Source organism: Gallus gallus, chromosome 4 (genome assembly GCF_016699485.2).
Source record: "Gallus gallus isolate bGalGal1 chromosome 4, bGalGal1.mat.broiler.GRCg7b, whole genome shotgun sequence".
Classification (NCBI taxonomy): Eukaryota; Metazoa; Chordata; class Aves; order Galliformes; family Phasianidae; genus Gallus; species Gallus gallus.
This window is the reverse complement of record NC_052535.1, coordinates 21,440,538-21,463,359: the sequence shown is the minus strand read 5'-3', so window position 1 is coordinate 21,463,359 and position 22,822 is coordinate 21,440,538. Positions and strand designations below refer to the sequence as shown.

General features: G+C 40.3%; 2 protein-coding genes across 9 annotated transcripts in view; one reads left to right on the top strand and one right to left on the bottom strand.

Annotated features, from left to right (window-relative positions):
- Positions 1–15,999, top strand: part of C4orf45 (C4orf45 homolog) — a 42,227-nt gene extending 26,228 nt beyond the window's left edge. Inside the window, exons 4-5 of the mRNA XM_001233137.7 lie at positions 5,112–5,264; positions 14,289–15,999. Coding sequence (XP_001233138.7) covers positions 5,112–5,264; positions 14,289–14,313 — 178 coding nt within the window. The 3' untranslated portion in view covers positions 14,314–15,999. The remainder of the gene's footprint in view (positions 1–5,111; positions 5,265–14,288) is intronic.
- The window catches only part of FNIP2 (folliculin interacting protein 2), a 54,056-nt gene continuing 39,384 nt past the window's right edge, over positions 8,151–22,822 (bottom strand). For 6 of the 8 annotated variants that reach the window (XM_015285333.4, XM_015285329.4, XM_004940908.5 and 3 more), the window contains 5 exons: positions 20,798–22,121; positions 19,886–20,042; positions 18,528–18,728; positions 13,506–13,621; positions 8,151–11,926 (listed from right to left, as the gene is read on the bottom strand). In XM_015285333.4, coding sequence (XP_015140819.1) covers positions 11,848–11,926; positions 13,506–13,621; positions 18,528–18,728; positions 19,886–20,042; positions 20,798–22,121 — 1,877 coding nt within the window. In that variant the 3' untranslated portion in view covers positions 8,151–11,847. Of the gene's footprint in view, positions 11,927–13,505; positions 13,622–17,408; positions 17,546–18,527; positions 18,729–19,885; positions 20,043–20,797; positions 22,122–22,822 lie in introns of those variants that run through there. The other 2 variants (XR_005859557.2, XM_025149898.3) reach the window with 2 other exon arrangements.

The window sequence follows — 22,822 nt, the reverse complement described above, 5'->3', positions numbered from 1 at the left end:
TTGTTCCTAGCAGCCACTGCTCAGGGCTTGTGTGCTTCCTCAAGCTGTCCCTTCTTGTTATGTATTTTTCCAGCTGACCCCATTGATCCCATCTGAAGGAGCTGAGCGGCTGCAATTCCTTGCCCTTGCACGGACAAATATCAGGCCTGACAGGCAACAGCTGTAGCTCCAACAGAAGTCAGAAGGCCTTTTACATGGTGTTCTCCCCCACCACCTCTCTGGGCAACCTGTCCCTGCGCTTCACCACCCTTACCGTAAAAAACTTCTTCCTTACATCCAAACAAAATTTCCCCTCTTTTAGTTTGAAACCATTTCCCCTTGTCCTGTCGCAACAACCCTGCTAAAGAGTCTGCCCCCTTCCCACAGCCCTCCTTTAGGTTCTAAAAGGCCCCTCTCAGGTCTCCCAGAAGCCTTCTCCAGGCTGAGCAGCCCCAGCTCTCTCAGCTTGTTCTCATAGGAGAGGTCTGCAAAGGTCCATGTCTCTCTTGTACAGAGGACTCCACACCCGGACACAGTACTCCAGGTGAGGCCTCACCAGTGCAGAGCAGAGGGGCAGGATCACGTCCCTGGCCCTGCTGGCCATGCTTCTTTGGATGTAGCCCAGGATACAGTTGGCTGTCTGAACTGCTTAAGTCATCTTCTCTCTCTAGTGACTTTACCCATCTCCAGGGAGGCAGCAGGAAGCCATTTTGCAGCTGCTGCACCTAACACACCAGGAGCTTCATGTACCCAGGGCACTGGCAGTCACAGCAGTCTCTCACTCCATTCCATGAGTCCCTCTGTTGGAAGCGGGGCCACAGGACACCCTCGCAGCCACTGAGACATAGAGCTGCTCTGGCTCACCCCTACATTCCCACCTGTGCTCCACAGTGACGAGGAGCAGGGTCACAGATCAGAAACTAAGTGGATGCGCCCAGCATTTGTCTGAGCTTTACTGGTTAGAATGTTACCATGGTTAACAACAGCCACCCTCACAGTGGGCTGCAGTGGTAGCAAGGGCCTGGAGGAAAGCAATGAGTAAGTATGTCAGTACGATACCCTAGACATGCTCCAGTGGAATAAGAATCAGGTCCAATATGATGTAGCACGAAGGGCAGCAGGGTCTGTAAGCCTGAGATATTTGATGCCTTTTTGGAGTGAGACAAGCAACATGAAACCCTTTTACACTGACTGCAGCTGAGGAAAAGAATTGAGTTGGCAGCAGTCCTATAAAATGCGCATTGCTGTGTCACAGCCAGCTGTCACCTTACTTGTCCTTCAGGCTGCAGCATGCCTGTTGCAGCTAAGCTGAAGTACTGCGGGTGATGTCGGAAAGGGGAGCTCTGCTTCCCCCTCACCCTATACCCGGTTGTGGATTCTTGGGGCAGCAGCAGCAGCAGCTCTGAATCCTGCTTTCAGGTGGTACAAGAGGGAAGATTTCTGACAGGTCAGCAGCAGATTAGTTTCACTAACCCTCAGTACAGGGCTCCAGTCCCACTGCTACCAAAGAGGACCCTCCTGAAAGGGCAGAGCTGTTGTCCTCATCAGGGACAGCCACTTCCCAGGCACGTGCAGCAGCACCCACGCACCCCAGTGGGGAGCTCAGAGACCTAACCTCGCTGTAACCCAACTTGCTGAACGCAAAGGTCAGAGCAACACGTCATCATCCCCATGGCATTCCTTCCCACAGCACACACCTTGCCTTTCCTTTCTCTAGCTGTTGAACCTTGCACTTCCTTCCTTTGGCACCTGGCAATAACTCAGGCTACAAGCAGGTTTGATGCCTGCTGTCCTCTTCAGAGACCTGTGGGTGTCTCTCTACCAGTCACCTTTACAAGAGCCACTTGATCTCAAGCAGCCAAAAAAAAAAAAAAAAAAAAAAAAATCATCCAAACCCCTTCATTTTGAGACATGGTTTATATCAACTATCCCCAAGGCACCCTGTCCCCGTGGGGATGCTCCACTCCCAGCTCCCCAGCAGCTGGCCCACATCAGCTCCCGGAAAACAGCTGTGGGGACTGCCATGGCAACACACCCCCTTAGAGCAGGACAGTCACACCTCGGTTGGTCACAGCCACTTTTGATGCTGTGATTCCCACCGTAGAGATTAAAATACATAGCACCAAGATTGAATTAGGAACTAACAGATGCTGCTACAGAGAACTGGAATTTACAACTCCATTTTATTTTGCTGTTTGTTCTTCTATTACCTCCTGCCCCTACCCTTCCACATATATTAGTTGCAGTATTTCAGATTACACACGTGTTTCAGAGCAAATCTACATCATACCAGTTTTCTACACTCAGATAAGATGTTAAGATTCTGCATTGCCATAGAGGAATGTTTGTTACAAATATCTACACATTAGTGCATAAAAGCTAGCACATAAGCTGCTTCTGTGAAAAAGTGAGTTAACATCTTGCACTCCACATGCCTGCCTATAACACCTTCCCACTGCTTCAAATGAGAAGCTCATTCAGAGACAACTCTCATCTTTCACTTCTGCTTTTTTTTTTCCTGAAAACGAGCGCTTCCTGGAGCAGACACCAGCTCCTGCTATTTCTCACTGAGTGCTGCCCAGCAGCCCGTCATAAGTTACTTTTTCTACACTATTAATACATCTTAAGCCAAGAATAAAGATGCACAAGGGCAAAGAAACAGGTGCTTGGAAAACCAAAATACATTCTTTGGCAGCATCTATGTTAGATTCTTTCGGCTAAACCTCTGTACCCTCACAGGCACCCTTGTAACTGTGGACAAATTTTTGAGGCAGCGTATAAGCATGAGAGAGTTCATTTTGTATTTCCCAAAAGATAGGCAGATGCCTGGATGCCAGATGCTTTCTCTGACTCTTACAGGACCTGCTAGAAAGGGAAAAGGGAAGAATAGACTTCCCCATAACACATATACCCAGCCTGGCCAGCAGGACCACTGGATGACAAATACATTAACTTAGGACCCAGAAGATCAGGTGCTAATCTCAGCCCCAGCCTCCCTTGCATGCCTTTAGCAATCACCTCATCCTTCTGGGAGGAACTGCGGTAATTACCAGAATGCCAGGAAAACAAAGAGGAGCTTTTTTGATGTTGAGCCACAGGCACAGGGGGAAAATTCCTGCTCTGCTGCTGGTTGGATCTCCTCAAGCACTGAAAATGGTGAATCAGCTCAGTTAGCTCAGCATGGCACTGAGATTAAGCCATGATATAGAGTGACTGCAGAGAGGTACGGAGTCTCCAGAGCACATCTTAGCGCTGCCACATGCTCCTGTACTACACTGATAAGCAGGGCTTAGGCTGTGCTATTGGGATGTTCTATGCTCACTGCAGTGTGTAAAACCACCTCAAAGTTCAGCAAGCCCACTCTGAAGTTCACGTTCATGTTTCAGCCTCAACATAGTTCCACTAGGCATCACAGCTGAGGACATAATGGCAGCCAATCATCACCAAACTACTGGAAGTGTGACAATGCAAATGTAGCCTGTTGCTGTCAGAGATGTCACCCCTGACAGCTATAAGCTTAGCAGTGTGCAGAACTGTAGTTACAATGCTTTTTTAGCACCACTCCCTTCTGTTGGAAAAAGAGCAGCACTCTGCGCTATGAGCAACCAGCCAGGCTGTAGGTGCAGTTTGCTACTGGGGTTCTTTGGGACAGCTGCTTTGAGTGACTCTTGCTTCATGCACACTGTCTCCAGGAACCCATCCAGCTGACAGCTTTCACATCAAACCATAGACTGCAGTCTCCTGAGCTCCAGCTGCAGCCTCCATGCCAGCTTGCTCAAGGGCTGGCAAAGCAGCTGCTAACAGCAAGGCAAGACATGCAGAAAATTGTCACATATTTTGATCAAAAGCAGAGAAAGCTAATTTAGGAAGAAGCAGTGGGGGAGGGGGCAAGTCAGCTTTTCTGTAAAGCTTAGTATGATCTCAGAGATGAACTAGCTGGATTAGCTACTTAGCAGCAGTGCAGTTTAAACATCATGAGGCTCAGGAGAGGAAGCCTTCTGAAGATGGGAACAGCATTCCTGAATTACCTGCTTTCTCACCTACTGAAAGGGCACTTGTGCATTCTTAATCTGGGAAGCCACCAGCTCTTCTTCAGAGCTCATTTGATGTAAATGCATAACAACACACAACACTCCTCTAACCACACCCACCAGCCCATGAATTACCTACAAAACTCAATTTATTTGGCAGCATTACAAATGGGCATTGCCTCTTTTGCCCTTTGTTTCCCCACTACTAGGCAACAGGCAATACGACTGCATTCTTGTGGGAAGGAAATGGCATCATGGAAAACCAGTGAAGGCTATCTCCCTTACAGGGTGTAGCCATAGTTGGGCTTAACACAAATGTTTTAAATGCCAGGAGCCTGACAAGCTCACTTGAAACACTGGTGAGTAAGTTACATGCCTCATGGTAAGGCACTGACACAGTGAGGTCAATTCCTCACCTACTTTGGGAGTTGCCCCCAGTATAAGACAGACACAGAGCTCTTAGAATGAGTCCAGAGGAGGGCCACTAAGATGATCAGGGGGCTGGAGCACTTCTCCTATGAAGAAAGGTTGAGGCAACTGGGCTTGTTTAGCTTGGAGAAGAGAAGGCTCCGGGGAGACCTGACTGCAGCCTTCCAGTACTTGAAAGGAGCGTATAAACAGGGGAATGACTGTTTATATGGGTGAAAAGAGACAGGACTAGGGGGAATGGTTTTAAACTGATACAGGGGAGATTTGGGCTAGATATTAGGAGGAAGTTTTTCCACACAGAGGGTGGTGACGTACTGGAACAGGTTGCCCAAGGAGGTTGTGGATGCCCATCTCTGGAGGCATTCAAGGCCAGGCTGGATGTGGCTCTAGGCAGCCTGGTCTAGTGGTTGGCAACCCTGCACAGTTGGGAAGATTAAACTAGATGATCATTATAGTCCTTATCAATCCAGGCCATTCTATGATTCTATGATTGCATCAGGTAGGCATGCAGAAGGCCCTGCTCAATAGTCATCAGATTTGATGTCTGCATGATGAAATGGCAGTTAAGCGCCTACAGGGGGCTGCAAGGCATTATTAAAAAACAATGAGCCGAAGAGGAAATAAAAACTTTTTCTCAGTGCTAACTCTGTTTTTGTTTTATGTTCCCTTTAGGCAGCCAGCTCCCTGGGTTCTTGAACATCAAGGCCGTGGTGCGCGGGCCCGGCTGGCCTGGGATCTGGGCAGCCACAAAGGCTGCCTTCACCCCCACAGAGAGCGGGCAGCCATGATCCACACTCCTCCCAGACACCAGCACAAAGGGAAAAGGTGAAGTATCTTCAGCAGAATTCAGATACCCACACCACAGCTGCAGTGCCCTTACCTGTCACCTGCAAATGAAAAGAGAATCTTGCTGGTTTGGAAATGTATGAGTACCAATTTCACATAAAACACAGCCAAACAAGTAAATGTCAAAAACACTGCACACTCTAGGGAATCAAAAACAGTTGAAAAAAAGTGTAATTCAAAACAATAATAGTTGTCAAAGCTGAATGGAAAAACTTTAGGAGACTTAACCACCTTAAGGTTGAAAGAGACTTTACAAAGCCAAAAAAAAAAAAGCAGCAACACTCCTTATCTACAAGCCTGGCCACGCTCTGGGAAGACCTTAGACTTCTGAATCAACCCATATTTCTGCATCCACAAATACTTCTCTTCCCATAGGTTTATTGTTGCAGTGGGAGACTCCTCATGGGAGCATGCCCTCTCTCAAACACCATTTTGTTAGATCACAATGGAATCTCTGAAGCTCCAAGCAGAAGAAAACCAGTTTATGAGATTATATTTATTTTTAAGTGCTTGACTGTCACTCCTAAGCCCTTTGGCCTTGTGTTGACCTTTAGGATTTCTAGAGAAGATGCTACTTGTACTACTTAAACTGTTTTAGCTTTGGGATTGTGCCAAACAGACAAATGACCGCAACTATTACGAGAGTAATTTTCCAGCATGTGGATTACTAGCATGTGGCCACTTAAGCTATTTTTATATGGGATTGGAAGCCTTATAGGTCACAGTACCATGGTTTATCACTCAGCTGCATATCCTTTATGTACAAAATCCCATTTAGCATTCTCAGTCCTGCTCTCTCTTCAATTGCATAAGCACAGAAAGCCAAAGGATACTGTGTGTGAATGATGAACAGAAAACTTTGCTGTTTTATAGGACTTTCTCATTTAGTGAGGAGGGAGAAAGACTGCAGTAGAGTACTGGCACAGGACTTGATTGCTTTGCAATACTGTTCATATTTACTTATGTCTGTTATAGTCTTTAATTCCTCATTAGACATCATAAGGAGAATCTGCTCATTGGTTCTGCAATCCCCTTTGCCATCTATTGGAACAGAAGACAGGTCAAGTCAGTTACAAGTGACATTAATAATTTAAGTTGTGGTTTTTCTTGTTTGCCTTTGGGGTGGTTTTTTTCATTTGTCTTTTAAACAAAGCATAGAACTTGTTTTAGGGTTGGGGCATTTTTGAGATCTGGATATTATTTTCTATTTCACAGTTGCCAGTTTTAAAGGCTCTTTGGCTGTCCTCTCAGGCACACCACAAGTATTCATTAACACAGCCCTCCACTCTTTCTCAGGGCTTGGCCATCTTACACTGGTCAGTCTGTACATCTTCCTCTTACTAATCTTCCAGACTTCCATACCATATGAAGACTTGAAGAGATTGGCTAAGCGTTCTTTAGAGAAAAAGCAAAGCTTGCTAACATGAGCAACAGCAGAAATACGCTACATATATTTTTTAAATTGCTTATGTCAGACCAAAGAAACCTCATGGGACCATCCAAACCCTGAGTGTAAGCCAAGGTTCCTGTACTGTACAAACCATGGAGCCAATCCAAAGATCAAGTATCAAAGATATCATGAGTTGGATTCTATCTCATTCCTTTTCTCCTGCTCCTAGCTGAGGGGTCCTGCCCCTTCCCTCACCCTTATCCTAGCATTTATGTGAGCCAAATTCTACTTGCTCATCCAGCAGAGAATCATCAACATTTTTTCAATTCAGGAAAACTGCGCTTGCACACAAGCGAGCCAGTGGGCTTCAGAGCATGCGACAGTAGCTTGCAGATGCAGCTAGTATGACAGAAATAAAAGACTGAACACAGTAACGGTGTTTTCCCCATGTTAAAGTGGTTAGGTATTAAACTGCTGCAAGCTTTCTCATTTAAGCACAAAAGGAAGGCAGCTACACAATTTGCCAAGAGGAGAGCCAGACTAGAGTTGCAGTTCACCACAGCATTATCATTTCAATGTACTTTCCAAACTAAAAAAAAAAAAGACACCAAGTTTAGTTAATTACTATACTACATCACCATAGACCAGGTTTATTCACAGCACTGCAGAATGCCCTTGTTACCAAAGTGTGTTTTCTTTTTTTTTTAATTTTGTTTTTTTATTATTTTACTCACAATCCTTGTTAGCTTGGTCAACAAAGCAAATCTCAGAAATGTCAGTCTACCAGAAAGAGTGCTTACACATTGAAAGACCCACCTGTTCAGAGATATTGAACATAATTCCAGTTGATCCTCTCATTTTCATTTTTACGTGATAAACAAGGAGTTTCCAGTAAGCTGCAGAGCCTGAAGTGTTCTGCAGATCCCAAGCTTCTAATGTCCTGAGCTGCTCACTGCCTTCTAGGTAGCATCCAGCTGACAGTTTTAAATGGAATAGCTTTCACAAATAAAAATCAGATGGATGCTGCATGTGCATACACTATGGACCCAGCTCTTTTCAGTCTAGAGTACTAAACTGAAACCTTGCTCATGGAGAGTTTGACAAATTGAAGACTTCCTTGTTTTTTTAAAAAAATTAATTCATTTGTTTAAGTCCACCAACAATCTCATTTTCTGGTACACACACAGTGGCACTTATTTTCTGTTAGACTGAGTGATTTCAAAATAGAAAAAGGATATATCATGCAATAGTGGCATTCTTCTGACAGCTCTCTTCATACGCACTTGAGCTCAGTGCCAACCACACTCGTAGAACCTCTGAAGAACCTATACCAACAGTCAGAGTCTTAACTAACTGCAAGGAATAGTGGAAAGCAAACTTTGGATGTCCGTGCACTGTTAGCCATCAGTTACAAAAACAAACACAACTTCCTCAGAAGTAAATTTTAAGAAAGAAGATACCAAATACCATTTACATTAATTTCAGAAAGTTTATTGCACCAAACGCTGCAGAGAAATAGACCAAAGTGGTAGTGTACATAAACAACTATATGAAAAAAGCCATCAAAAACATGTAGTCTGACATCAGTATTCAGTCATTCCTAAATAAAAAAAAAGCTTGTGCTCTCCAAACATGCAAAATAGCAACACGTTTTTATCTATATGGAAATCCTACTGTGTATGACAAATTAGCATACTTGATATATAAAAAACACATCTAGAGTGCATTCAGCAGTTCAGACTTAGGTTTGATCCGGGTCCTTATAACTCAAGTAGAATTTATAATCGAGGACTATCATCATTTTGTGTAAACTATATACAAGAGTTCGGTGCATCTAAAAAGGCTTTTTCACTTTTAAAAAAATGCATTCAGTAGGGGGAGGGAAAGTCCAATCTGTAACTCTGAAAATGTAATTAGAAATATGAATTAAATAATAGAGTAAGTATGTATTTGTTTCTTCTGGGCAGAAGACAGTTGCATACATTAGATCAGAAAGAACTTATTTAAAATAATTCAATCTTGGTATTGTTTTAGTTTAAGGAGTTCATTAAAATGCTACGAAATTTAGTAGTTCATTCCTCCCCTCTGTGTATCAATGCTGAGCCTTGCCTGAAAAAAAAAAAAAAAGGAATACATTCCTGAAATTGCACTGTGTAAACTGCATTTACGTGGGATTTTGGAAAGAGTGTGCACTCCCACTTAAAGTATGCGTTTATTAAGTTTACAGAAAAACCTACGTAATACTGATAAAAACTTTGGAGTATTTGAAAACTAAGCTACATAATCAACTTTCAACTCCTCTGTACATTCATATGATCTCATTCAATTAAAACAAAAACAGAAACATGCCCTATTAGATGTCTAACAGCATCTGTAAACACCTACTGCCCTGTCATGCCATAATATATCACAAATGGCAAGATGCTACCAAAAACAAGTTAAAGACTGAGTCGAAAAAGCCCTAGAAGGTGGAATCCCATCAACTGAGGTAGAACATTTGGTGGAGGGGAAAGATATGTATTTAACTTTCTTTAGACTAAAACCTTTTTAACAGTAATAAACAGATTTCATGTTGAATTTCCCCTCCCCAAACTAAAACTGTCAGAACAAGGTAGTTCTTCATATGATTTCTGAAGAGCAGCAAAATGTTTGAGAAAGCAGCAAGAACTACAAAGTTTTAGCCTGGGCTGAAGAAAATCCAAGCACTTTGACCATCAGCGCACATTCCATACCTAGATTAATGTCTTGCCAAAAGGCAGATTATTATTATTTTTGTAATAACCTGTGTAGTAAAAATCAGATGTTACCAACATTAGCCTTGAAATCACTGAACGTGTTCTAAGGAAGTCAAAGTCAGCCGACTCTATGATAGCAAAGGTGCCTCTGCACACTGAAAAACTGCCAGTCTGTTGAGATAAAAAGCCAACTAATGCCTTAGGAGAACTGGAACTGTCTTTTAATAAATGCAACTATTAATTAAGCCTAACATGAAATAGAAGAAGTACATGAGAATTTTTATATACACTCAGGGAAAGAGTTTCACAGTCCTACATGCATGCACCCACACACTCCCCATACAGGGCCAGTTCAGGAATACACAATTTGCTCCATGGTTCTTACTTTGTTTTGACTCTATTTGTGAAATAGAGTGATATCCACTAACAAATAGATGCAGAGAGAAGCTTGCTTTCCAGTAGATACAAGGATTCACAGACTAAAGATATGAAAAATCGGCTTAATTATTTGCAGTACAAGTAGATCTGAACCACAGAAAGATTTTAGCCTCTGTAGGCTAGAGACAAGTCTATGAAAACACAATAAAAGAAACATCTGGAATGTCAGCTCAGAAAGCCAGCATATAAGGAACAGCTTTAGAATTTTTGTATCAGAATATTAGGTATCCCTCTACTTGGAAACAACCCCTCTTCACAGTAAGTCAGTCTACCCATTTCCCCTCAAAAAGCAACACAAGGTTAATCAAGACCCCAATCACATTTAAACAACTCACAAAATGCACATTTCATTGTTTCAAATCATTTAAAGTTTACTGTAGAAAAGTCCAAACATCAAGGTAGTATGAAATAAAACCACTTTTAATAAAAGTGCATCCCTTCAGTGTTAAAAAAACTCCAATCACCAATGAGGACAACAAATAACTGGTGACCAGAAGTTTCTCAGTTTGCTATTCCCAAACAATTGTTTTTGCCAGCAACTCACTTGCAAGCTGTCAGTTTCAGACCTCATTCATGCTGGCTCAGAACAAAATGGTCCAACATTTATTATTCCTTTTCCTTAAGAATGCTTTTTTAAATTTCTTTTCTTTCCTCAGTCTGGTCCATAATTTCACATCCAGCTCAACAGTGCTTTATGCAATTTTTTTTTTTTTTTTTTTTTTACATTCATGTTATCACCAACATGAAAACAGTAAAATACAAAATTTCATTTTGCTTCCTAGAAATATAGAAGGCCAGTATCAACTCATGGAGAAGTAGTTTCTGGTCTCAAAGCAGTTAATCTACTAAGGAAAGGCACCCGTATGATAGTTCAAGATTTCTGTAAAATCAAAAAGGGTAATTGCAAACATTCATAGTAATATCAAATATCAGGGGAGTTTGCCCTGTACATTTCGTTTTACTTTAAGCAACGCTCACCTTTTATGCCTGCTTATATTGACCAAATAATAACCAGAAAAGTAATACTTTTGACTGAAGGTTCCATAAAGACTCTTCCCCCAGTAAGATTGTCTTCAGTTGGTGCCAATTGTCTGGTGTACATGTGTACACATGTGCACTATAGCACTGGTGTCATACAGAAGTTTGTCAAATCCATACTCCTCAGAGATAGCAATACTTGATGACACCAAGACACAGGTTTAATTCATACAGAAACTCAAAAAAAGTATTAAAGTTGCATCAGTAACAAATGTAAACTTGTAGCAGAAATTCCATAAGGCTTTCCTACAAAAAAATCTCAGTTCATTCCATTTTCAGGGTAGAATTACTTCTAGTCATAAGCCATTTGAATACCTTATTAATAGAGAAGCAGCGGCAGCTTTCTTCATTTCTTGTCCTTCAAGGAAAAAGTCACATCACCTCATGCACACCTCCATTTCCAGATAACATTTGGCTGCTAAATACAGACTCCTCTTCTGAGCTGGTCACTTTTACTACACAAAATCATGCTTATGCTCTGCAAGAAAATCATGTTCCATCCAATGTATTTGCATATAGGAATGCTATATACATAGTTTACAGCTTTTCTTCCCCAGCAAAGAAACATACACTACACCACACTCAGAAGCACAGTGTGACGACATCCTTTCCAGCCCACTTGTTCTTTAACTGTTACTTCATGGTTTTGAGCAGCGTTTTGGATGGCAGCTAGTAGTATGCCACATAATGTTTGCTTTTGTCCTTTGATTAAAGACAAAATGCAAGGATGCAGTCATTAAGTCAGAAGAGAAATTAAATGAAACACCTGAATGCCTTTTAGATTATGTAAACTGAAGTCCTCCGACCAAGCATCCAGCTGAAATTGGAATGGAAAGGTGGTAGAAGGTACAGTTATCTGCTTTTCTCAGTGTTCCCATTTACCAGTGTTTGGCACCTCTGTTCCTCTTCCAACATGCCCGTATTCTTTATTTTAAGGGAATGACTATCCTGAGATTTTAATTTATAAGAGTATTTGAGCAACGTATGGGGAATGTGTACTTGCTATAGCAGCCAACAAAGGCAAGTCATTGGATTCAATCCTGAGGAAAAAAAAAAAGAGAGACTTTAAAATATATAATCACTTTCACAAAATAATAAAAACAAGAGGATATTCCTCATCCACTTTAAGGAAATTCAAAGTGTCTTGCTATAACCAAGACCACTGTTTAATGATTTGTTCCTAATGTATCAACAAAAGCATAAGATACTTCAAAAACCAAACAAACGAGAAGTATGCTACCATTTGAGTGAAAAAAAAAAAGTACTAGTATTACATTCTGTTATATCATCTGTTGTGCTACAAATAAGAACTTCTTTTTATTCACCAATCCCTAAGCCTTAGCTAGGGGTCTTTGCTGTCAGTAGGCACCACAGAGCCCAGCCAAAAGAAAATATTCAACACCCACTTCTGGAAGGCTGCATTTCATGTTTTGGAACAACTCAGTTCAATATACAGTAGCTCTTTATCAGAAATGATCAGAAGTTGGAATTATTGCAGCCAGCAGGGAGAGGGAGGTGATTGTCCCCTTCTACTCAGTTCTTGGGAGGCTCCATCTGGAGTACTGCACCGAGGCCTGGGGCCCCCAGTACAAGAAAGACGCAGAGCTCTTGAAATGGGTCCAGAGGAGGGCCACTAAGATGATCAGAGGGCTGAGCACCTCTCCTGTTAAGAAAGGTTGAGGCAACTGGGCTTGTTCAGCTCAGAGGAGAGCGAGCTCCAGGGAGACCTCAGGAAGGAGAATGATTGTTTACATGGGTTGACAGTGATAGGACAAGGAGGAGACAGGGGAGGTTTAGGTTAGATATTAGGAGGAAGTTTTTCCACACAGAGGGTGGTGACACACTGGAACAGGCTGCCCGGAGAGGTTGCAGATGCCCCATCCCTGGACGCATTCAAGGCCAGGCTGAATGTGGCTCTGGGCAGCCTGGTCTAGTGGTTGGTGACCCTGCACATAGCACAGAGGTTGAAACTAGTTGATCATTATGTTTTTTTTTCAATCCTGGTCTTTCTATGATTATCAGTTATGCAGTAAGAGCGGCACAAAGAACGCCTTTCAGATGTGATACACTGTTCCACTCATTTTCAGTGTAGTGCTTGTCAGAGGCCTGAACATGTTTACATACATTTACAGACATGTATACACACAGGAGCATTTATTTCAGGGTCTCCTTACTCAAAGCTACACTTCTCACTATGAAATCTTGAACAGCTGGCATAAAGACAAATTAACTTCTAACTGTAGTGCTAAAACTATCTTCTTGGGAGTGTGTGTTTACTTCTTGTCACTTCTCCTCCCCTTCTGTTTTCAGGTGCATTCTTAAAGGTTGTGCTCTACTCAAGTACCATTGCTGGATGACCTCACAGTAACCAAAACACAGACTTTCTTCATTCTTAAGAATGACAGATTATTAAGTCCTGCTTTTGAATTGTCTCCTGATTTTCAGATGGCTCACAGGAAGTCATTTCTACACTTCTAGACACATGAGAGAAGGGGAATGCTAAATATGGAGTAAGGAGCAAGTCCCCATAGGAACAAGATGATCACATTCAGAAACTGGAAAGGAAAATAATTGGTTTAAGTTTCACCATAAACTAAGACCAATATCTACAATACTCACCCTAATACAATTCCTAGTTCTTTTATGTGCACTCTTGTATGTCCTCGCAGATATTCTGAAAGCATTTTGCTTTTGAGATACATCTCTTGTAGTCTATCCTCAAGATGCATTATGCACTGTAAACACAAACCAAAAACGTCAGTATGATTTTAAAAATTGCAGGATCACAGAAATTAAGTAAAATAATACACTAACATATTAGCAAGAATATGTCAAAAGTCCCCTCACCAAGAAGTGGAGAAGGTAATTGGATATGTTACAGTTTTCCTGGCGAGTTTTTTAAAAAAATACTAGTCTTTCTCACCTCAAGGCATTGGAGCATTTACAGTTTTCTCGGCAGCAAGCTTATTGCAAGAGTCAAAAAGAAACAAGACCCAACATATTCAGTTCCCCTCAAAGTCAGACACAGAGTTTTGCCAACCTGGTTTTAAACAGCCTTACAAGCAATTAAGACATCTTATTATGTATCTAACTTTAAGACATTAAAGATGTCTCTCTACTTTGAGGCTGACACAACACTGGAACCAAGCAGCCCAGGGAAGTTGTGGAGTCTCCATCTCTGGAGAGATTCAAACCCCACCTGGATGCTTTCCTGTACAACCTACTGTAGGAAACCTGCTTTATCAGGCAGGTTGGACTAGGCGATCTCCAGAAGCTGCTTACATGCCCCCTATGTTACTGTGTGATTCTGTGATTCATAAGGTCAGTAGGTAGGATGCCTTATCACGTATTTTGCACCAAAATACAAGGTAACTCAATTCAACATATTCCTTCTTCCCACAGGGATGTCCACTTCAAAAGAAGTTAAATTAGTTCAGTTCTCCAAGCTCCAGAAGATGAAAACAAGAAGCACATGCAGAGCCTCATATTATCAAATACATAATCATCCAGCAGGTGGAGACTGCAATTAGAAACAGCAGTAAATATTTCAGACCATTGTCCTATGTATAGTTTAAGTTTAATGGAAACCATAAGCATTAGAAATGAGATCCTGTGAAAGCAGTTCTGCTAATTAAATAAAAAAAAATAAGAAAAACGACTCATACTGGTAGGTAGCCTATCATGTATTCTTCTTATGGTCTTGAGCAAGTTAAAGATTCTTAATGATACCCTGAATTTTTATCAGGTCTTAATTGTGAAATGCAAAGAGACATTTTATCAAATGCACTACATAACAGTAAAATAACAGCCACTGGTAGAGGAAAGGCAAAAGTTTTTTGACAGCAATTTGATCTGCCTGTTTCAAGCAAGTTTTCACCCAAGCCATTATAATTATAGCACTTCCGGATTCCAGCCTGAAGTCATTTTTATCTTTTCCACTACAGGTAACACTAATGCAGAAAGCCTGGTAGCACTTCCCCAGTGCTTCAGGAAAACATACTGCTGGTTCCCAGATTAGCAGTTCAACACACTTCAATTCCAGTATACTAGAAGTAAACAATTATAGACACTCTTTCATTTTGAAGTTGAAGAAGCACCTAAAGACGACCCACACACTGTCTTAAGAGAGATTCTTTATATATAGTTATCTGTTACTCCTGAAAGCCCAAGAAAATACTTTTTTTCCTTCTGAGCTCAATCCATTTTGTTTAAAAATAATCATATAAGCAAGGTACAATAAATAAGACACAAGTTTGGTTTTTTTTCCTCTGATGTTCAGCTTTCTCTGTGGGTTCTCATTGACTAGATGAATAAAAAAATTGAAAGCATTTAAAAACATAAGAGTAGCTTAAAATGAGCTGGAAAGCACAGGTGAAACTTTTGACATGCTGTGGACAAGCAACAGTTGCAGTTTCTACTACCCTCTCACTCTGGTACACTGCAAAGCTCTCTACAGGACAGTTGCCAGCCTGAAGCACCACAATGACACCACCACCTATTTGTCATTCAGCCTCAGGTGGGGTTTTGACTACTGTTGTACCACAAAGAACTTAAAATCTATTACATGGAAAGTAACTGCAGGTTTGTACACACGTAAAGGAATCTTCAAGCGTACAGAATTAAGTAAATGTTTGATCTATGCTAGTACACACACTTTTGGCAAAATTTAAGTCAACATGACCATGGTAAAAGAACCACACTCCCCCTGGAGTTCAGTGGACCACTTCTCCATTCATTCATTCTTCTCCTCTTGTTAGCAAAAATCCATAAAATCTGATAGAAGAATCAAAGTGTCTTTAATGCGGATTACAGAAAAATTACAAGCTCCTGTAATTGTCATTTTACTGTGATTTTTCATTTAAAAAAGGAAATAAAAATACTCCACCTTCTCAAATACAGAAATTGCATATAAAAATCCCAAAGCAACAGTGGAAAAAATGCTTTCACTGCAGAACCAACTAATGAGTTCAAAACTGCCAGAAAGTAAGGTGCTCTTTTGCAAGCATTACAATTCAACCAAACCTGCAGGCTTTTCAGTGCCCAAAAGAATCCTGAAAGGACACTGATATTCACGTTCTTGACCCTAGTACTTGACTTCAAGAACTTAAAATAATCAATACCATTAATTTTATCCCAAACAGTGCCAACTAATACTATTTACAGCTATTAACATTCAGCTCCATCATCCTCTTCTATCTACTAGCCCAGTCATTTCACAGGCTTCCTACAAACAAAGCTTTTCAAGGCTATCTGCTGTAGAACAAACTGATTCTGCTTACTTAAAACAACTACTTAAACACCTAATCTTCCCCCAAATATAATGGTGTGTTTAAAATTCTAATTATTGCCATCATACTTGTGGGTAATCTGTTGCTTTGGCTGATTACAGCAACTCAGAAACAGCTACTCATTTGCTCTGATGAACTTTACTACTGAGGACAGGAAAGGATGCTGTGGGATGAGCACTGTGCACTATAAAAAAATCATAGAAATCACAGAATCGCAAAGGTTGGAAAAGACCCACAGGATCATCCAGTCCAACCATTCACCCTTCACCAATGGTTCTCGCTAAACCATGTCCCTCAACACAACATCTAAATGCTCTTTGAACACCACCAGGCTTGGTGACTCCACCACCTCTCTAGGCAGCCCATTCCAGCGCCTGACCACCCTTTCAGAGAAGTAGTATTTCCTAACATCCAGCCTGAACACTCCCTGGTGCAGCTTGAAGCCATTCCCTCTAGTCCTATCACTAGTCACCCGAGAGAAGAGGCTGACCCCCAGCTCACTACAACCTCCCTTCAGGTAGTTACAGACAGCAATAAGGTCTCCCCTGAGCCTCCTCTTCTCTAGACTGAAGAGCTCCAGCTCCTTCAGCCGCTCCTCATAAGGCCTGTGCTCCAGACCCTTCACCAGCTTTGTTGCCCTCCTCTGGACATGCTCCAGGGCCTCGATGTCTTTCTTACAGTGAGGGGCCCAAAACTGGACACAGTACTCAAGGTGCAGCCTCACCAGTGCTGAGTACAGGGGGATAATTACTTCCCTGTTCCTGCTGGCCACACTATTTCTGATACAAGCCAGGATGCCATTGGCCTTCTTGGCCACCTGGGAACACTGCTGGCTCATGTTCAGTCTAGCGTCAATCAACACCCCCAGGTCCATTTCCTCTATACAGTCTTCCAGCCACTCTGCCCTAAGTTCTGTAGCGTTGCCTGGGGTTATTGCGGCCAAAGTGCAGGACCTCGCATTCTTGTTGAATCCCATCCCATCGGCTTCAGCCCAGCTATCCAGCCTATCCAGATCCCTCTGTAGGGCCTCGCTACCCTCAGGCAGATCAACACTTCCAGCCAGCTTGGTGTCATCTGCAAACTTACTGATGGTGCACTCAATGCCCTCATTCAGGTCATCAATAAAGATATTAAACAGGACAGGCCCCAGTACTGACCCCTGGGGAACACCACAGCTGGATTTAACTCCATTCACCACCACTCTCTGGGCCCGGCCCTCCAGCCAGTTCCTTACCCAGCCAAGAGTGTATCTGTCCGAGCCACAGAATGCCAGCTACTGCAGGAGAATACAGTGGGAGACAGTGTCAAAGGCTTTGCTGAAATCGAGGTAGACTACATCAACAGCCTTTCCCTCATTCACCAGATGGGTCACTATAATAATATATATTAATATTATTTTTTATATATATAAATATATTATATATAAATATATATATAAATATATATATAAATATATATTATATATATATAAATATATATATAATATATATATTTATATATATATAATATATATATATTATATATATAATGATATAATATATTATATTATATTAATAAATATATAATATATTATATATTGATGTAATAATATGTATTAATTATGTATAAATGTTATATTATTATATATATTATATATCATAATAATGTATATAAATATTATATATTATATATGTATTATTATTATAATATAATATACATTATACATATACACATATTATATATATATATATTAGTCCTCTGCTGCAACCCATCCAACCCAAAGCATTTTCAGTTTTCAGCATCCTCCCAGAAATCCAGTGGAAAGCATGTCAGCAAGGTGATCTGAGGCAGGACTGAATGATAGAGTTGGCTAGAATATGCATGAAATTGAAAGGTCAGGTAAACACACACAGGTATACATATTTGGAGGGAAAAGAGAAGGTATCCACTAGCTGTTATTTGAAAAAAAGAACAGTTCAAGAACAGAAAACTGTATAGTAGAAACTGGCTTAAGTAGACAGAAGCTTCCAACAGTAGAGTATTGAGAAAACTGAAAAAAAAAAATCTAAGCCAAATTTAACAACCCTAATCATAAATACATGAGGGCCATGCTAAAAATGCCTAAGTAACTTTAGTTCTGTCACATCTATTTTGGATCAGTTGACTTTAACTTAATAAAAGTAAATTAAGTAAAACAGTATGAGTAACTCAACTGTAGCTTTTTTTTTTTTTTTTAATGTTGTACTAACTTACCTAGACCAATAAACTAATACCTGACAGGACCCAATAAGACACACAGCATACAAAACTCTGCACTTGTTAACTAAGCTAAACAATTTTCATTAGCTTTGGTTTTCAGTAAAGAAATACTTACAAAGTCAGCCGGAAGGTTGAGTTTATAAAGCTGTAAAATAGACTGCAGTAAACTGGATACTTGACTTGACACCAAGACATCTTTGCCTAACTTCATACTGTCCATCACTTTTCTCTGGCTTGTAGCTACTTGTACGTTCCACTTATCTGTGTCTGCAATAATACAGACAGCTTCTGCTATTGGTTCATCTAGCACTGGATGCTGTAATAGATACAAGATAAACATTATGTCACACTTCCATACACATTTTGACAACTTAGTTTGCTGCTCCTCTTTTATTCACACTGGGGCAAGGGATAATAAAGCAATCCAAATTAATGCTTTTGTCCAATAGGGAAACAAAAGTATCTCAAGAAAAATGAGACAGAATACCAGTTTCAGAGACAGATTTGAAATCCAGTAGCACCATTAAGTATAAACTGTCAATTTGACAAAAGCATTTAAATAGCTTTTTTAGTAGTGCTTCAGAATCTCAACTCCAATACTTTCTCTTCACTAATGGTATTCCAGTTCAATGCAAAAGTTCTTTCAAAATGAATGGGATATTAATTACACTGATGCAGCGGTAATGAAAGTAAATCTGATGTTTCATATTTGTGCGGGATTTCACTACGCACAATGAAGATTATATATACACAAAGAAACAATATCATATTAAAGCAATTTGACGTTTAAATATAAATTACACATCACCATTTTGGACACTGCACTGAAGACATTCCAGCAGGATAATTCTTAATTGCTCTGTAAGTAAGTGGTGAGCAATCACTAGACAAACATGTAAAATTGCATACTAGATGCATTCGATGTTATTTTAGTGAAGGATTAGTTATAAATTAATCATTTGGAGTACTTACGAGTAAGAATAGCACAAAGATCTTATCTACAGTCAACTAACTTTATTTATTAAGTCAGTCATTTCTGCTACAGTCTAGTATAACACATGCTCCACAAGACATATCTGCCCTGCAACAAATGCCACTAAGTGGCAAGCTAAGATGTTTCCAACAATTCACTTAACATCTTCATAAAATACAGATAACTGTCTCCAGTTGTGACTGAAAATAAGTGGTGTCAGAGATTTTTCCTTGTAACTTCAAGCTGCAACCATTTTTCCCTGTTTATCTTTTAAGGGAAAACTGAAGAGAACATAAAGGAAAATGTGATTGTGTGAATAGGTTTCTTACGCAGTGATTTAATGGGCTTTCTTTCAAGAAAGATGATGTGTCAGGAGTGGCTGTTATGAACCAGCAAACAGAAAAAAAAAGCAAGTTCTAAAGTACACACTACCATGTTTCTGGTGCTTCTCGGTAATATCAGCAACTTTTACTATGACTTAGAGCAGTACTTTAACTTACATGCATTGCATGAAGTAGGTCTGCTAGTAGACACTGCTTAAGTTTTTCATCATTATTTACTCCATGCAGCACTAGATCAGGCACATATGTATGACAGTAACCACCTAGAAGTGATCTTCCGAAGTTTTTCACACACTGTCTGCTGACTGTGTTTGATCTGAAATAAAAAAAATAGAAAGCAGCTAGGATACTTGCTTGACAGACTTCATTCAGATTACATCAACTTTTGATTAATCCCCTCCTCTTGGTTTTATTGCAAATTTTAATCAATAATTGTACTAAAAATACTGTGAGTCAATTACTAATGCTCTTTGAAACCATGATTTTGTAACTTCAATACTGTACTGATTCCTTCAAATTTCAGAAAAGGCAAACCCATAGACACTAGAACTTGTGGTATGTATGATCCCTACCTTAGTGTGTTTAACAGGTTTGCTATATTTGAGTTCTCAAACTGAGCTCAAGCAGCAAAATCTTTCTAACTACCTAACATGCATCAGGAAGCTCCATGTGCATCTGTAAAGCTCGGAAGTTTTCAGATGGGATGCTCTTATTCAAAGTTGCATTTAGTCATCATCAGTTTAAGCAACATTGAAATTTGCTTGTCTTCAGATAGGATAGTCTACACTAAGTGTTTCAGGCAATTAGCCTCATCACTTTTATTAAACATCTGAAGAACAACATTGTCAAAAAAAAATCAAAATTCACTGCAAATAACAGCTTAGCCTTAGTCATCTTTTTGCCAAGTCTATTAACAAGAATCTGAAATATGCTACCTGTATCTGTTATGGATTTGTTTGCAAGCAACTTAATCAAGATCCCAGCAGGCTTCAGATGTGAAATTCTGAACACCTTTAATGTAACAACAACTTTTGTCTCCCTTCAGTTCTAAGTTAATTTAAACTCCTTTACCTTGGTAAAGGAAGTTCCACTTCTGCAAACTCTTCAAGTCGTTTGCTGACGTTATCGTGACGCACTTCATCAGGAATACAACAATCACCTTCTTCATCGCTGGCTCCAAGAGCACTGTCTGAACTCTCATTCCTTGGAATGTCCCCCTCAACTCTGAAAGGGGTTTTCCTTCTAGCATCCCCACAGGGGACATCTTTAACACCTAGTTTAGGGGACTCTCTTTTGACAGCAGAATCTACTTCTACACAGCCAGGTGAATAGCTCTCCAGATTGCCAGAGCATGAAGTTCTAGTTTCTTTTTCACTTGGCAATGTTACAGTTTCTATGTTATCAATTGACAAAAGTACTTCACCTGATACTGTGTTCTCTAAATTTCCTTCAGTTCCTTTATTTTCCATATGTTGGTTATTAAGGATACTCCCCTGTCCCTCACAAAATGGGATCTGTGCATAACAAATACTGTGCTTACTGTATGGCAAAGAGGCAGTTTCACAGCTTTCTTTTTGATTCTGGGAAGCATCCACAGTCAGATTTGTAGAACTTGAGGCACAATGTATTATTACCTCTGTATTTTTTCTCAATACCTTCAGATTCTCTTCCATTTCTCTCCTTCGAGTTTCTAAGTCTGAGTCTGGCGATGCAGAGCTTCCAATCTGAAAGGTGACTTTTTCTAAATGTAAACTCCTGTGGCCAGACCTTTCAGGACAAGGTAAAGCAGACGACCTACTAGACAACTGCTTTTCCACTTTTCTTTCATTCTGGTTTTTGTTCTTCCTTACATCCGTTAAATCCTCCAAATTAGATGGCTCTTCAAAATGGTAGGGCACAGCTCCTGTATCAGTGACAATTCTTTTCCCACTATCAGTTGCTCCTTTATGTAAAGTGCTAGTTAGACAGTCAACAGATGTTTCAGAATTCTGACTGACTTTTCCTATTATTTCCTTCTTTTCTTTTGAAGAGGTTGGCACAGTGTAAGTGCCCTTTGGGTTATATACCCACTCTGCAATAGTATGGTTCTTATTTCGATCACTCTTTGGAGGTAGGATTGGAGGCACAAGAGCAGGTTCATTTTTGACAGTGACAACGACATAGTCAGACTCTTCTATCTCTCCTTTTTCTAGTGCAGTTGTGATCTTGCTTCCATTTAGCACTTGTTCTTCTTCTCCAACTGCCTCGCTCCATGTCAGCTGATTTTCCTGTAGCTCAGAGCACCGAATGAAGTAAGTTAGAACATAGAGCAAGCGCTGCACCAACTCCTTACGTTTTCCAACAACAACAGTTCGAGTCAATCTAACTGGAGAGCCTATGGCACCATAGAGATCACCTAGACAGGAAAATAAGAATTTCACATGGAATACATTTTGAAACAGCATTCACTACAGACACAAATCAGACAGTTAATTTATTTCATGGTCATTCATGGGATTTTAAAAGCCCTGATTAACAAAAGAAATCCCTTGACATTTCCCACACCTGGTTCGCATCCAGAAGGTTTTTGGTGTTCTTGTGAGGGTTTGGCTGTCATTATTCAGTTTCTTTCTGTTCAGATTTTTATTTATAAAATTGTTATAAGATATTATCATGTAGAAATTGACATAACAGATGGTGAAGAAGAAAAAAAAGTCTCTCTCTGAAGCCAGCTATGCTATTTCCTAATTTACTGCTAGCTATTTTTTATTCCCCTCACATAGATGTTCTGTTTGATTGCAGTTGCTTTTTCTTCTCTTTTCTGTTAAACATACAAATTCTTACATAGACAGAGTCTATATCTTTCAGGACTGAGATATAAAAAAAAAAATCACAGAAAGATTCGGTATCAGTTTAATAAATGAGATTCAAAAAAACAAAAACAAAAAACCCTTATAGGGCAAGGCACACGTGCTTCTTATATGTTAGTGAGGTTGACTCCAAGTAGGAGCCTTTTACTTTGGCAGAGAGTAGAGGAGGACTAGGAGATATATTCAATATTCAAAACACAACTACAACATGAAAGGTGGGTATTAGGACATAATCTGAAATAAAAAT